General features: G+C 43.5%; 1 protein-coding gene across 1 annotated transcript; it reads right to left on the bottom strand.

The window, feature by feature from the left end:
- Positions 1-454: 454 nt before the first annotated feature.
- si:dkeyp-69b9.3 (myocardin) lies at positions 455-14,728 on the bottom strand. The gene is made up of 16 exons (XM_006802947.2): positions 14,440-14,728; positions 13,321-13,491; positions 11,151-11,204; positions 9,169-9,224; positions 8,719-8,785; positions 7,836-7,961; positions 7,550-7,740; positions 7,230-7,370; positions 5,334-5,499; positions 5,061-5,226; positions 4,820-4,961; positions 4,071-4,676; positions 3,872-3,970; positions 3,575-3,712; positions 3,433-3,487; positions 455-3,343 (listed from the first exon to the last, which is right to left on the bottom strand). The coding sequence occupies exons 2-16, from the start codon at positions 13,373-13,375 to the stop codon at positions 2,925-2,927; spliced, it is 2,481 nt and encodes an 826-aa protein (XP_006803010.1). The 5' UTR covers positions 13,376-13,491; positions 14,440-14,728; the 3' UTR covers positions 455-2,924.
- Positions 14,729-15,513: the final 785 nt, after the last annotated feature.

The following is a 15,513-nucleotide window of genomic DNA, read 5'->3' as shown; positions in this document are numbered from 1 at the left end:
GCATATGCAGCTTTAAAGAGCTGGGCCAAAGAAATTGTGTGTTGTATTCCTGTCTGTCTATGAATGAAGAGACTGATCCTCATTTTAATACTTTCGATATAATATCGCTGTCGTGCTGATCAGTAATCGGAGATCATACGTTATCACTTCTGCAGCTTTTCACTTGAAAGCATATTATTGTTCTTCAGATTATAATACTGTGCCATTTTGAAGATTAACTATGGAACTATGTGGGTGTTAGTGAGGTTTCATGGATATTTAAGACGCATATTGGCACAAATGAATATTTAATTTACTTTGTGGTCATCAATATTTGATAAGACGTAATTTGGGACAGTCTCTTGTGAATTGAAGGAGTGATCAGTAGTTCTTTCTTCATCCATTTGTTAATTCTCTCAGTGTGCTACATCACTTAACTTCCTGTCCAGGGATGAAAGAAAGAGGAGGCACATAGTAAATCTATTAAGACTTTAATTTTTGTAATGCTTTTAAATACATTGTGGAGAGAAACATTTGCACAAATAAGTTACAAATAGACGTACAAGCAAAAACATTTTGTTTTGTCTCACATTTTCAGAATAAGGTATTTATAGCAGCAACTAAACCACAGTTACCTGAAACACTCCAGTGCTTTCAGTCAACGTTTTTAACTCAGTTTAAAACAGAATTATTAAACTTTGGCTTAATTAAATTAGTCAACAGTCTCTGGGGTGTTTCAGGAAAGTCTGCACCAACGATCGGAAGTAAATAAGAAACAAGGAAAAGACTGTTGTCAGCCCTAAAGCGGAGGAAGTCACAGGAGGTAGCATCTTACTCTCCTGCCAATCTATTTTTTCGTTTCTTTTTTCTTTCTTTTTTCTTTGCAGCAGGCAATGCTTATTGATCGCTATGATTATCATAGCCATCCATCCACATTTAGCTGCATTTTCATAGTCTCTTTGCTGAAAGCTGTACAAGAAATGCTTCAGCATAAAGCTGTTGCACTGAGCTGAAGGTTTGCCAATGCACAGATTATCTTATCCCAATAACTCACTGTGGCTGGCTTTATCACTACAATAAGAGGAAGACAAGCCACAACAACACATTGCCTACATAGAAACAACAAGACAAGAACGTACAGTAGTATGAAGTTAGAGTTCGAGTTTCTGTGCCCTCTACATGAATCAAATTGCACTCACTGCTTCACTTTCATTGAAGGGAACAAATGCATTTTTTAGATATAATGATAACATAAAAGAAGAACTCTGCATTATTTATCAAATAATCGAAATGATCTAGACAGGAATTAGACAATCAGAGCTCTCCAAAGTGATTGATGGGACATGCAGCCAATTAAGGGCCTAGAATAAATTTATGTAGATGGGATCATGTACCTGAATTACATTCATCTGGTACAGCAGAGGTTAATGGCAGCTAACCTCTGTCAGATTTTTTTTTTTCATTAATATCATTATGGTAAGTGGGGTTGAGATGGACGTAACTCACTGAAAGTGTATTATGCAAACAAATAATGTACCCACTACTGCACGACCAGTAAATCGTGTAGAAGTTTGAGCCAAGATTACTGTCACCCGTAAGAAAATGTGCGTATTGGCTCCGACTGACAGGCTCACTGGTCGCGTGATATGTTTCATCCCTAAAACACAGTATTTTGTGCTAACGCTACAATACATTTCCTCTTAATATTAATGGTCCATTTGTATATTGAAATATGCACCAAACATTTAATATTCTTAGCAATAAATTGGAGGAATTCATTTGCAGTAAGTGAACAGGTGTGGCCTTGGTGTTGGGTTATAAATTGTGCTAAATCTGGCTTTTGCTAGTAGCAGGATAATCACCGAGGAGCAGGCCAGACACTGTTGGGGGTTAATCAGGGAACAAAATGACCACCTGTTTTTGCAAAGTGATGAGGAAAGTCTCACTCGGCTGATTGGTGCATTTGTACAGGGACTATTTTTGGGGTGGCTTCCTGATTGCTCTCCTGGAGGATGGCGGCTTAAACAAGGTAATGTGGTTGTTCTGATGATTACACAGGATAACTACACTGGAGTTACTGCCCGCTGGCAGAGGGACCACAATTAAATGTCTGCTTTAGGAAGTGGACACTTACTGTAAATCCGCGGCCTCTCTTCTGTGTTCTTCACGTGTATCCTCTCACAGATCAGTCATGCCACACACAAGCAGGCACACTTAATCGCAAACAAACAAATAACTACAAGTGCTTTGGCTCGGATGCTGATAAATACACCTGGAAGCATTGTATGTGGACGCATACAGCCAAGAGCAGCCATGTGTGCACTCGCACAGTCAGTCATATGGAAAGCTCACATATACACACACACACAGATCACACTTTCACACAAGCATGTACACACACTTCCTGTGTGTGGCTTCTGCCAGCTTTCTCCCCCTGCATGCCGACTGTGTGTCTGGCATCGGGGTTAAGGTCTGGAGCCACACAGAAGCTGTGCGCTCTGCCTGGCTTTTACACACTCTGAATGGGCTTTATGAATGGCTAGGACTCAATGACTGAGTCAACACCAGGGGCCACACTCAACCCAATCCGACAACGGGTTTTGGAGATAAGTCAGAAATGACATTCTCCCAGCACAGCCAGGAAGCATGTTTAAATTAATATGCCACCAGGTTTTCTTTTGTTTTGCACTGCAAACATTGTGCTGTGGAGTGTGTCAATCCACAGATGTGTGGCTTGTTTGCCATTTCTGGCTGAGCCCAAGTGCTTTTAAACAACACTACGAGTGTGCATAGGGTGAAAGTGTGCACATGTGTTTGTGTTCTCATTGTCCCGTCAAAGCTGCTGGATCCAATCGCTGCAATGAATCCAGCTCTCGACATTGCGTGGAGCCGGCGACTTTTACAGCTGAACTGACAAATAACGAGCGATCACCCCTCGCAAGTCCTCACCACTGCTCTATCATCAGGTCCAGCACTCGATTGACATTTAGGTCTGAATCCAGGCTCAAGTCTGGCTCGACAAAGGGGGCTGCTGGGGGGGTCAGAGGGCGGAGGCCGGACGACAGCGTTTCAAGCCAGTCAGCAGCGTCGAACTGTGTTGGAGCCCGTCGTTTCCGTGACCTCCTGGTGGATGGCAATGGGGAGGTACAGATGGGCGGTGGAGGAGGAAGTGGGACTACCTGGCTCGGGTTTATTACAGCAGGGGATGGAGGAAGCTCCAACAAGAGAGAGGAGCAAAGAGGTGAAAGCAGGGAGTTGTCGTCCTTGTGGTGCTGCTGGGAAGCCTGGGACTGATAATTTTGAAGAGGAGAAGGAGAACGGGCTGAGTGGGCAGGAGATTTATGGTCAGACACATTGACGGAGTCTGAAAGAGAGCCAGTACAAGGAATTAGATGATGAAAGCAATCCGAGTGTTAGTCAAAAGGAATTCTTTATTAATTGTGTGAGACTGACCGACAGAAGCAATAGGCTCATCTAGAATGTCATCAATGGACTGCCGAGGGTCCATCTGTTAGCCAAAGAAAAGGAGAAATACTTCATTTTACAGAACAAAAGATACTCCTTGTGATCTCCTGTTCATCTAAAGACTCCTGACCTGTGCTTTCTGGATAGCCTCCTGTAGCTCTTCCTCCAAGCTGCGAACAGAGGGTAAGGTCTGAATAGGACTTGCTGTAATCTGCACTGGCAGTTCAAAGTCATTGCCAATTGCATCACAGGGCTGGCAGCAAAACACCTGATTAGAAAGAAGAGATAAATTGTTTGACAGGTGGCGTATGCGCATGTTTGCATGTTTGAGAAATGCTCCTAGATGGAAGGCTGTTTAGTGTGCCACTGTGCAGAATCATTTATATCCATTTATCCAGGACATGTGTGCTCTGTTTTGTATGTTTACCTGTGTAAACAACACCTCTGCGTGTGCATCTGTTTCTTGCTTCCCTCTAGAGCATCCCAGGTCCTGTTGCAGGAACGGATGGAGGGATCCTCCACAAGACTAGTGGAAAAAAGATTTTTATAAAGCAGTCACATTATTAAATGATCATTTCTCGTATCAACATCTGTCACACCAGAAATCTGAGTCTGTTTGTCCTCACCTCATTGCCGGAACATGTGGAGCGGTCTCTTGGCCTGCTCCTCATTCTCTCCCTCATCTCCAGCTCCACACTCAGCTCCTGCTGCTGTTGCTGCTGCTGCTGCTGCTCCTTCTCAGTTCTCCAGGGAGTCCCACACTGTAGGGGTGAGGAGGATGACATGGGAAGACTGGGACTTGGAGTTCCAGAGGCAGTGCTGGCAGGAGCTAAGAAGACCGTGTTGGTGAGACTGCACGGTTCCCCCGCCAAACTGACTGATGCAGCATTTGTGAAACCGTTTGGGACAGTGTTTAGGATTCCATTTGGAACTCTATTTGGAGCGCTGCTGAGAATCCCATTAGGAATTGCCCGATCCTGGATGTAAAGCTGCTGGTTCGGGCTGCTGCTGGGCGAGTCTAGCCCAGAGCTGGAGCTGGAGCCAGGGCTCTGGCTGGATGGCAATGAGGGGCAGGGGGTGAGTGGCTCTGGGCTGGTACCCAGCTGACAGAGGGGAGCCGGGGTGAGGCAAGCACTGGGAAGCTGGAAAGGACGAAGTCGCTGCAATAGGGCAGGCTTTGTGCCGGAGACAGGAAGGCCGCGCTTACGCAGCTGCTGCCGTAACTCTGACACCTGAGGAAGAAGGATGGAGGCTATTATTGGACTATTGGAAAGATACTAGTTTAGGTGCTTGGTTTCCTTTAATTGTGGATCATTTCTCAAACATTTTAAGCCATTTTAGCATCTCTGTTCTCTGATAAACATGGTTTTCTTACTGTTAAATCAACCAGATTAGCAGGGAGAAGCTCAGGCTTTGATGGAGGGTTTGTGTCCGTAGGGGTGTGGTTGGTTGTAGCAGGAACAGGTTGGGGATTCTGTGGTATGGCTCCTGAAGACTTCAGATCACCAGATTCCCCACTAAAAGAACAACAGGAGCATGAACTCAAGTGAAGATCAGCTGAGTAGGATCATAATAAAATACCCAACACTGTGTCACCCATTAATCTGTTTGTGTACCTGGGTACAACAGTGATCTGTTCTTGTGGTTGTTGCTGCTGCTGCTGCTGCTGCTGGTTCTGGAGGATTTGAAGCTGAAGGAAGACCTGCTGCTGTTTCAGAAGATCAGAATAGGCTGGGTCTAAAGACTGGGTAGGGTTAGGGCTCTTCTGTTTGGCTCCCACCCCTGAAAATACGTAAATATTCTGGCTAAACTCAATCACTTTATCACCTGAGCAAACCTTGATCTGATGAATGAGTGTTGCTGTTTAAGTAAACCAATTATATTGGTACCTCCTGTCCCAGCCCCTCCTCTCTGGTCTGGAGGAATGTACTGATGATATTTGAGTTTCCTCATTTTGGGCTTGGTGTCCCGCGGTTTCCGTGGGCGGGGGAGATGGGTGAAGTTAAGGGAGTGAGGCAGAGTTGAGGTGCAGGGGTTGTTGGGAGGCCGAGCTGTCTATAAAGACACATTTAGAAAACTTGTGAGTTATTTCAAGAACACTTTAAACCATATAAGAGTAAAAAAAAAAGCAAACCCAAATGAGTCATTTCACATATGACATCATTAGCTGCACGCTACAGGCCAATCCAACTTTATTTATATAGCACTTTTAAAAGCAACAAAGTTGACCAAAGTGCTTTCCAATAATAAAACAGAGATAGCAGTTAAGAAAAGCTACATGAAATGCATAAATGCCTCACAAATCCCCCAGATGACAGCATGCGCAGGCTCCGACATATAACCAAGCTGCTCGTGTGTGAATGCGTTAACCTCGGGGGCAAACACTGAGGTCCCCCAGAAGTGCAAATTGACATTAATGAATGCAGAGCATTTTACAGCACAGCATTGTTTCACAGGAGTGACCATCCTGTTAGGTGAAAGACCTCTACATTTGTCTTTTATCTCTCACGTTGTACACCTGCTGTGAGTACAACTACAGCAAGCACATACACACAGGCGTAAGACGTAAACACTGTTTCCTGGATGAAAATTTTACATATGACAAACAGAAAATAATCAACTCACCAAATAGCACCCACGTAGGATTTTTGTTAGCTCTATGTAGCAAAATGCACATTTTTACACTTATCTTTTCAGAGCATGCAGAAGGTAAGTGTTTTTTACACTTATGTATCATTGTTAGAAATTTTGAAAGTGGACTATAAGTAAAAACTAAAGAACACAAAAGAGAAACAATATAAACAGAGAGTATTAAATGAAAAGTAGCAATATTAGCGACATGATCCAGGTTATTCAATTATGAAATTGGTCTGAGGTCAAAGTCCATGATTTAGACTTTTAGGGTCAAAGGCGTAGAGAAGGGTTAATGTTTTAACAATGATGCAGTTTATGTCTCCCCCTCTCTGTGGATGTTTTATTACATCCATTCCCACATACAGTAAAGATCTGCGGTATATATGACAGCTAGAAGTGTACCAGCAAGGGTGAAAGTTTACAAGATGCTCGTGAGACCAGCTGTTACATGTGAGGCGTAGCCAGAGGCGGGTGAATTAAAAGTGCTGAGATTTGCATTTGGAGTGACAAAGATGGACAGGATTTTAAAAAGTGAGTACATCAGAGGGACAGCTTAGTTTGGATGGTTCAAGGACAAAGCAAGAGAGGTGAGATTAAGTTGGTCTGGACACTTTCAGAGGGGAGATACTGGGTACACTGTCGGAGGAATCTTGGGAAAGCTGGAGGAGCTGGGTTAGTAGGAGAAAGGCGGAGGCAGAGAGGTTTATGGATGAGAGAGGACACGCAGGTGGTTGGCGTGACAGAAGGAGATGGAGACAAAGATGCAGAAGATTGGAAGAAATGGAAACAGATGATCTGCTGTGAATGAGAGGAACCGAAAACAGAACATAGAAGAAAAAAGGAAAGCGTCCATGACAGCTGCTCAGCATGTGTCCTTTATGGAGTACAAACTGTTGGAGATGCATGAATTGCATAAGATTTAGAGTATTTTTAAAATGAGTTTTTTTTCTCATGCTATGTCATGCATTTTGTTTTGTGGCTTGTGATAATTTAAGAATTTAAGACAGCAACTCGGAAGTTCAGAAATGTGACTTTTCCACAAACCGTCCTTTTTCAGCGCCAAGATGTGCACGGCTTTTCTTCTTTTGTTTTCATGTAGCTTAAAGCAGCGGGGCTTGTATGTGGAGGAGCATGCATTAACCCCAGCTTACCTTTGGCAGCAGGGGTGTGGTCTGAGAGGTCAGATACATCCCAGTCGGCCTCCCAGTCGTTGCCATGGAGTTTGAGTCACTCAGCTTTACGCTCATAGGTTGTCTGATGCCCTCGGTTCCCGGGAGCACTGCCAAACCAGACTGAAGGCAGAGTATCAGATTATTAGAGCTGACATATGAAGCTATTTATAAACTCAACAGCTACTGAATATATGCTTTAATATGTTTGTCCGTGGTTATAACTGAGAGCTCATATTAGACATTTTTTCCTAAATATGTGTGTTTTTATTAAAACTATATACTTAGTGCCATTCCCTCACCTGAGCATGACAGGGACCGTGGTTAAGCGTCGGGACCAGAGCCGAGCAGTCGCTCAGTAATTGGTCACCTGAGAGCCTCGCCAATGAAGAAAAAGCTGGTGATTGGTGAGTGCTGTGCTGCTCCGTGGGTGAGGATGAGGAGGAGATGTCATCTTCGAAGACATCAGCAGTCAGAGGGAAGGAGGCAGGACCTGAGGAAATGAAAAGCAAATGGAAGTAAGGTCAAAAGACAAGGCTGGGGGGGGGGGAAGTGTGTGGTGGTTCATGCAGATGCGCGTTGACTCACCGTTCTCCGGGGGCGGCGTGCGTTCAAGCTGCTGCTCCACAGGTCCAGGCGGGCACTGGATCCTCTCAGTGAGGTCCTGCGCCTGGCGAGCTTTCTTCTGCCTGTGGGCCCCACACGCAGTCCGCTCTACAGGTGGGAGAAAGTGGGAGGGATGGTGCAGATAAATGAGGAGAACGGGACAGATGGGAGATCAGTGGAAAGAGGCAAGATAGGAGAAAGAGAAGCAACAGGATTTCAGAACATATGCAACGTGAGCGTGCGCAACAGCTTTGCCACAGGCGATCAGTCCCGATTCAAAGCAGCAGAGGCATCAAAAACAAGTAAACACGCCTGCCCATGGGGAAATGTATTCCCTTGGAAAGGAACGCAACACACACACACACGCAATCACACATTTTTAAAATGTCACAGAAGGACTATTAAGGAAATTAGACATTTTGAAAAGCCAGATGCTATAATCATAGTGTTTTAAAATTAAAAGGCAGGTTAGAGGAGAAGGAGGTGAGTGGCATGATGACAGAGGGAGATCTCAGTAATAGCCGAAAATGATGACTCTGATTCCTGGATTGACAGGTTTATCACGTGCTGTCAATCCCTGATATGTCCTGCCGGCTGCATGTGGAGCAGCGTTAAAGTGTGCTACAAGGTCACATTTCAGTCTCGCTGACAGCTGATGAAACACAAAGCCCTTTGTGAGATTTACACACTTCACATCTTTGCACTACTACTACTGTACGACGGGGAGCGGAGAACAGCACAGATATGATATAACGCAGACAGAGAGAAATGGACAGGAGGGGAAGTGTGTTACAGTGAGCTACGCTGGGAGCATGCAGAGCAAAGCAAGGAGGAGACAGCAACGTTGCTGTGGGCATGGTATCACCTTGTGCAGTTTCGGCATTCAGACCACCAGGAGGCAACTTCTGAGTGGCACCGTCATCAGTTAGACGCTGCATCAGGAAACAGTGGGTCAAACCAACAGCCAAAGCCCAGAGGAAAGTTGAATAAAACTTTATTGTCAGTGCAGCCTAATGACATATTATTACACCAGGATTATTGCAAGGTGTTGGGAGACTTTCTGTTGAAACTAGTGCAAATTGGTTTTCTTTAGTTGAGAAGAGACTTAATCATGAATTATATTTCTTATGAACTCACAGCAGTAACCTGACATTTGGACTCTTACTAATATAATCACCAACTAAAATTCATAAAGATATTTAGAGGGTTCAAATGTGTTGGGTGCTTCAAAATCAGTCTGGTGTGAAGTGTGAGAATGTCCTGCTGCTGTATATATGTTTCATTTTTTATAAAAAAGAGACCGTATTCAACTCACCAGAGCTTCACTCTGGTCTTTCTCAGCTTTTTGAGGTGGACACGTGGATTTCAGCCCTGTTCCAATCAGACAGACACGCGGTTAAAGATGAAATGTGGAAAAGTAGAGTTTTTTAAAAAAAAAGATAATTTGTTTTTCTCAATCCAAACTCTCATATTAGACTATTTCAGAGAACAGTAGCCTAGAAGAATAGAAACTCAGGTGATGGGGTGCATCAACAAAGCAGCGTCAGCTTTCAAATGATCCTTCCAAGTTACAGCATGAAGCATCTCAGACACTCTTTTGTGTTGGCAGGCATCAAAAACAGAGTAACCTGCAGCCAGGAGGGAAGTGAAGCAAGGTGCCTGCCTGTCGGATGGGGATTGTTTTTGTCTGCTTTATAATACATTTCTGCACTCGGCACTTTGAATTCTGTGCATGACACAATTTATTTATGCTCACATCTTCAGATAATGATTGTTGATTGTTCCAGCTTTATATATTTATCCTCATGTCTTAATTGCGTGTGAACTTTTCCCCTTTCTAATAAAGTGCATATCTACTGACAGCAACAGACTTTTTAAAGTAAAAATAAAAATGTGCTTTTACATATGGAGTAATATCTACATTCACCAGCCACTTTTTAGGTACACATACTCAGCTGCATGCTAATGCAAATATTTAATGATCTAATGGCATGGCAGCAACTAAATGCGTATGAGCTTCCTTTGTAAGTTCAAACTGACCATCAGAATGAGGAAGTCTGTGATGAGCTGGTGTGAGTATTTCAGAAACCGCTGATCTGCTGGGATTTTACTGCACAACCATCTCTATAGTTTACAGATACTGGTCTGAAAAGGAGAAACTATCCTGTGAGTGGCAGTTCTCTGGGTCTCAATTTCTGCTGCCACATTCAGATGATAGGATCAGAATTTGGCATAAACAACATGAAAGTATGGATCCATCCTGACTCATATCAGTGGTTCAGACTGCTGGTGGCCGTGCAATGGTGTGGAGGATATTTTCTTGGCCCACTTTTGAGCTAAATAGCAACAGAGCATTGTTTAAATCCCACAGACTACCTGAGTATTGTTGCTGACCATTTCAACCCAGTACTAGCAAGGTGTATTTAGTAAAGTAGCTAGTATATTTTATTTTTATTTTGTTTATGGTATAAAAAAATACTTTTTTTCTTATTTTATCCATTGTTTTGGGTAATGCTGGGATTATTCATCTAGATAAAATACAACAATATTAAAAGTAAGGTGGCAAAAAACTACCCTTTCAATATATTGTAATTTAAAAGGTCTGAGTGGGAACTAAATGCTCACACGTCCTTTTAACTGTGTTTTCAGGCTTTAGAAAACCAAACCCATTCATCTGATTAACTACTTATCCAAGGGGAGGGCTCAAGCCTAGCCTAACCATAATGAGGTGTAAGGCAGGTTACAGCCAGGTCAGGTCACCAGTTTGTCTAAAGGCTTAGAAATATATATATATAAATATATATATATATATATATATATTTATATATTTTAGACAAATCAGGCGAGTAGTATAAATAGCAGTGGAAAATCTGTGAAACCAAGATCCGGTAAAACAAATGGTTAAACTGAGGACTTTAACCTAAGAGGGTGGGTTTCATATCCTATGTGAAGTCAATGTTTACTTATTTACTTATTCATGTTTCTAGATTTCTGATTACTGCAGATCAAACCTAGAGCCTTATTGAGTTTTGTACATTCACGTACAAAAAAAGGGTTTTAAATATATAAATAAATAAATAAATAAATTCAGCATTAATCCAACCATTTTGCTGTTACAAAAATCGAAAAGGTCAGTATAGTAAAATCTAAAAAGAAAAAAATTAAAAAACTGGACAAATCAATGAGCAATCGCCTTCCACTGAAAAGAAGTGACTTGAAGATCATTAATATGAAATGCACCCTGCAGTCATAGTGTACATGGATCAATCACAATGTTAATGATACACGTAGACTAACCTGAGTCTGCATTGATTTCACTCAGCCTTCGGTTCTGAATCCTCAGCTGCAGGACTGAAAGACAAGATTGAGCTGTGTTACCAAGAAAATGATTAAGTATTACACTGATGGAACAGTACATTAGTTTCATTTCATTGAAGGCAAAATTACATATCTGGAATAAGAAATCAGACTGACGTAGGAGGCTCGGAGTTAAGCAATGCTAGACAGCACGCTCACTGCAAAATGATATGGCCTTCAAACTCATGTTACCCCATGACTTTGCAGTGCTTGTAGATTATATATCTCCTTGAATGCTGGCACGCACATATTAACATACACACACAAACAGGTGAAGCAAGGAAGGGCTGTGCCCGTGACACAAAGTCCCCACCCCCCACCTCGCATGATACATTTCAGCAAGCATTGAGACCTGAGAGACCTGACAAGGGGAGGGTAGGAGAGGACTGCTCGAGGGGGGGTTGAGGGCAATAACTATTTATCTCTCAGTATGTCTATTTCTGTTGGTCCCATCCCCCCCTTCAGCTGTCCCGTTCTCTCCACAAGCCTCTCATGCATGCCCTCCCCCTCACATCGCTCTCATTTGTGCTGCTAACTATACTCTTCCTGCTCTTTCCTGCCTTTCTAACTCTAAAGTTTAAAAGTTTTCAAGGTCTGTATTTAAAGCAGCCTTACGTATCAGTCCCCTGGGTTTAAAACAGGATAGGGAAGCAGTGTTAAGGTAGTTTAATTGTTCCTGAAGGGCCAAATAAATATAATATAATACATTTTCCCTTTTTGCACCAAAAAGTCAGCAATTGTCTTAAAATCTTTAAAAATTTCTACAGGGACGCTCCAGATGAAGAGCCGACAGCTTTAAAGCTGTGAAAAACAAAGACAAAGAGTTATCAAATGCTTTGTTTCCAGTGGCTACAAGCTATAAATAATCGCTGTTATTCTATTCAGTTGGATGTCATCATCTAATACGTGCACGTCCAAGTTCGAATTAAGTGCAATCATAATGCTGGCTGACAAAGGGATCAACAAGTTGGATACAGTGGTAGATAAAATATATTCCTCCAGCTCAGCTATGTGTATATACGCTTTCTGACAGAGCAGCTGCTTATAGAATCACGTTTTCCAGCAGGTGTTTGCACACCTAGGGGACTGTCTGTGTCATTTTCTCGCCGTTCTATTTTGCCAGCCGTTTACGACAGCTGCGTGGGAACTCAGCAGCAGCCGCTGCAACTTGTTGGGGAAACTAGCATCGTGTAGCTTGGGAAGGGTTGCCTAATGCTGTTTGTCACAGACTGCTGGCTGCCTCCTGAACGCTTCACTGTTAGGTTATTATCACACCTATCACTGACAATGATATTTACATTTTGGTAGGAATGCATGAAGACATCATTCTCCTTTAAACTCGGGCCATTTGTGCCTATTTTATGTTTGGGATTTCTGCTTTTGTGCAAACCCTTAATGGCTGATTTGATGTGGAGGAGAGTCAGACAAAAGGTTTTGTGCACCTCTTCCTACTTTAGCAATATTAGAACCAACATCTGAGGATAATTGTTGGGTCGTTTGCTTTTGCTGCTTTACAGCTGTCACTCAGATCTGATCAAACCACACTCACCATCATGGTGAAGCAGCTTAGCTGAGCTTTTCACTGTTACATTTTTAACATAATAATAATTATAATAATAATTGTAACTCTGGGGGGCGGGGGGGGGGGGTATAGGTGAGGTCTGATTGTTTGTGATTTGGACATGAATTATTAATAAGACTTGGATTTGAAATCTGGTTTTCAGAACCTTCAAATAATGAGGACTTTTCTGGTAAAGACCCACAGTCAGTTTTTTTTTTCCATAAGCACAACAAACCAGCCCGTTTCCTGATTGAAGTGTCAGACAGTAACATTCAGAGATCTTTATCCTCGGGGTCAGCGGATTTACTTCTGTTCAAGACATCTCCATATGTCTGTCTGTAGGGAGCGATCACTAAATCCATTCGCCATGATCAATAACCTTCACTGGATTGATCACATGATCAACAGTGTGACTGACTAGCCAATAATCTTCGCAGACATTTCAACTCAAAATATTGATGATCATGCATGTGCGCCTGAGATGAAAAGCCATGGTTGTGGGAAAATGAGTCCTTCTCTCCTTTAATTGGCATGAGCTCAAATCCTCACCTGAGCGGAACTTGTTCCGGATGAGAAGCGACCTCTCGGAGGCCAGCAGTGTCATGGTGGGGGGGGGGGGGGGACGATGGGGGCACGAGAGAGGAAGTGGAGCAGAGAGAAAGAGGAAATTCCTGGCGTCACCCTACCAGGAGGAATGGACTCCTCTCCTTCTGTCTCTCACTGTTGGGAATGCAGAGGAGCGGAGGAAGCAGAGAAGAGAGGCAGACAGATGCTTGTTAATCCACTGATAGACACAAACCAATATTGATAGAGGCACACAAAGCATAGCGAAGATACATTGAGGAGGAAATAGAGACGAAAAGCTTCTCAGACCTACAGGCAGACTGAACTTTATGGTTAGCCGCTCTGGCAACAGCAGGCCTCCCTATAGACAGCCTGTCATAATCACACAGAGAGTCACAAGGCCCACCCACAGAGACAGAACTAACGACACAGAGAATTAAACAGATGGGAGGCTTTTAGAGAGAGATGGGGCAAGGAGCCAGACGAAGAAGACTAGGAGAAAAAGTCGAGTTCCCGTGAGTGAGGGAGACAGAAACCCCAGCAGATACTTGGACGTCAGGGCTGGAGGACACTGATTGCGATGGACAAACACAAACTCGCAACACCTACAGCATGGCGCCGGGGACGGCAGACCAAAAATGCGCCTTCCGCTAAAAAGAAGATGAGCTGACTCTGAAATAGAGAGAGAGCTGGGAATCTACATGAGCTGCATTAGTGCACATACACACACAACCTATTAACAATATTGATTTGAACTGGCCAGCCACAAAACACCCAAAGGAAGCCTGTTTGAAGGGACTCTACAAACACACACACAAACAAAACCACACACACACACACACTCTGGAATAGCTGAGGTTATGCATACTAAATCACCGCAGAGCTCTTCCTATTCCCAATCCGATAAATGCACACACTTCACTTATTTACAGCCTAAAGAGTCCAAAAGAAGGCCTCTCGTTCATTAATGCAATCAAATAACAAGCAATTGATTGAGATTTCACGTCTGGCACAGGCATTGTTTCACAGCAGGGTGCTGAGTCACAAGAAGGAACTGAAAAACACCGAGAGAATAAAAGCAAGAGAATGAAAGAGAATACTTACAGGAAAAGAGAGAATTGAGTCCCTCGGGGGAAATTGGAGTGGATTTAAGATTAAATTGAGAGAGGTGCGAGATGGAGGAAGAGAGGGAAAGAGAGAACTTCGTAGTGCGTTTAATGACGATTTCTTTCTTTCATGTTCTTTTCATATCCTTAGTTTTTTGGGGGTTTTTCCTGAAGGTGAAACGCAAGGAGGGAAAGGATCTGCGATTCCTTCGTCCTCCTTCCGATAGAAGTTCACCGTCTCTACCTCTGCCTCGCTCTCTCTGCCCCTCTCCCCCCCCCGTCTGCCCCAAAGCATCCTGGATCATCAGTGCCAACTGTGAGCGACTGTCAAACTTCACCCCTCCCCTGCAGTGACCTCACCCTCACCAGCCCCCCCACCCCTCTCTTTTTGCTTGGAGCAATTTACCCCCTTGACATCTGCAGACTGACAGAGTGAGGAACAGATTACAGGACAATAAGTACTTCTGTGTTTGTTGCACTTGACTTTAACATAGAAGAGGATAGAGCAGTCGATTTAATGTTAGGAGGTGGACTGTCGCATGATGTGATGATAGAAAAGTGTAAGCAGGATTTTTTTAAGAAAGGGGGGGGGCAGTTTATTATAAAGCAGCTAGAAGAAGAGTGTTTTGGACTCTCTTCAAGTCGTGTACTGAAGCACGGCTGCAGGCTCATATGCTCATATGCAGGCTCAAGACACCTTTAGGTCACCCCCCCTTAAAGTGATTTACTGTTCTGTGTATGTGCAAGTGTGCAAGTGTGTGAGTGTGTGTGTATGAGACACCACACAGAGAGTCACAGGTCAGTAAGTTAGTGACCGTCAGCATACACTATACAGTGTGGTTCCAGCAAAATCAGCCAAGTTTCACCTCAAAAACAAGCAGTGTTTCCCAGTGCGTGCATGATGTCTACACATGTATACATGTGTGTGTGTGTGTATGCATGTATATGTGTGGCTAATGCTGCAGAGGGGAGGGGGGGAAGCGGGGGAAATGAGGTTGAAGCAGAGACACCTGTTCAGTCCTTTTGACAGACAGACGGGTGTGTGCTGGTTCAGCAGGTCATGGAGAGGAAG

This window comes from Neolamprologus brichardi, chromosome 11 (genome assembly GCF_056152115.1).
Source record: "Neolamprologus brichardi isolate AB-2024 chromosome 11, ASM5615211v1, whole genome shotgun sequence".
Lineage (NCBI taxonomy): Eukaryota > Metazoa > Chordata > Actinopteri > Cichliformes > Cichlidae > Neolamprologus > Neolamprologus brichardi.
The sequence above is the reverse complement of the archived record's forward strand: the minus strand, read 5'-3'. Positions and strand labels throughout refer to the sequence as shown.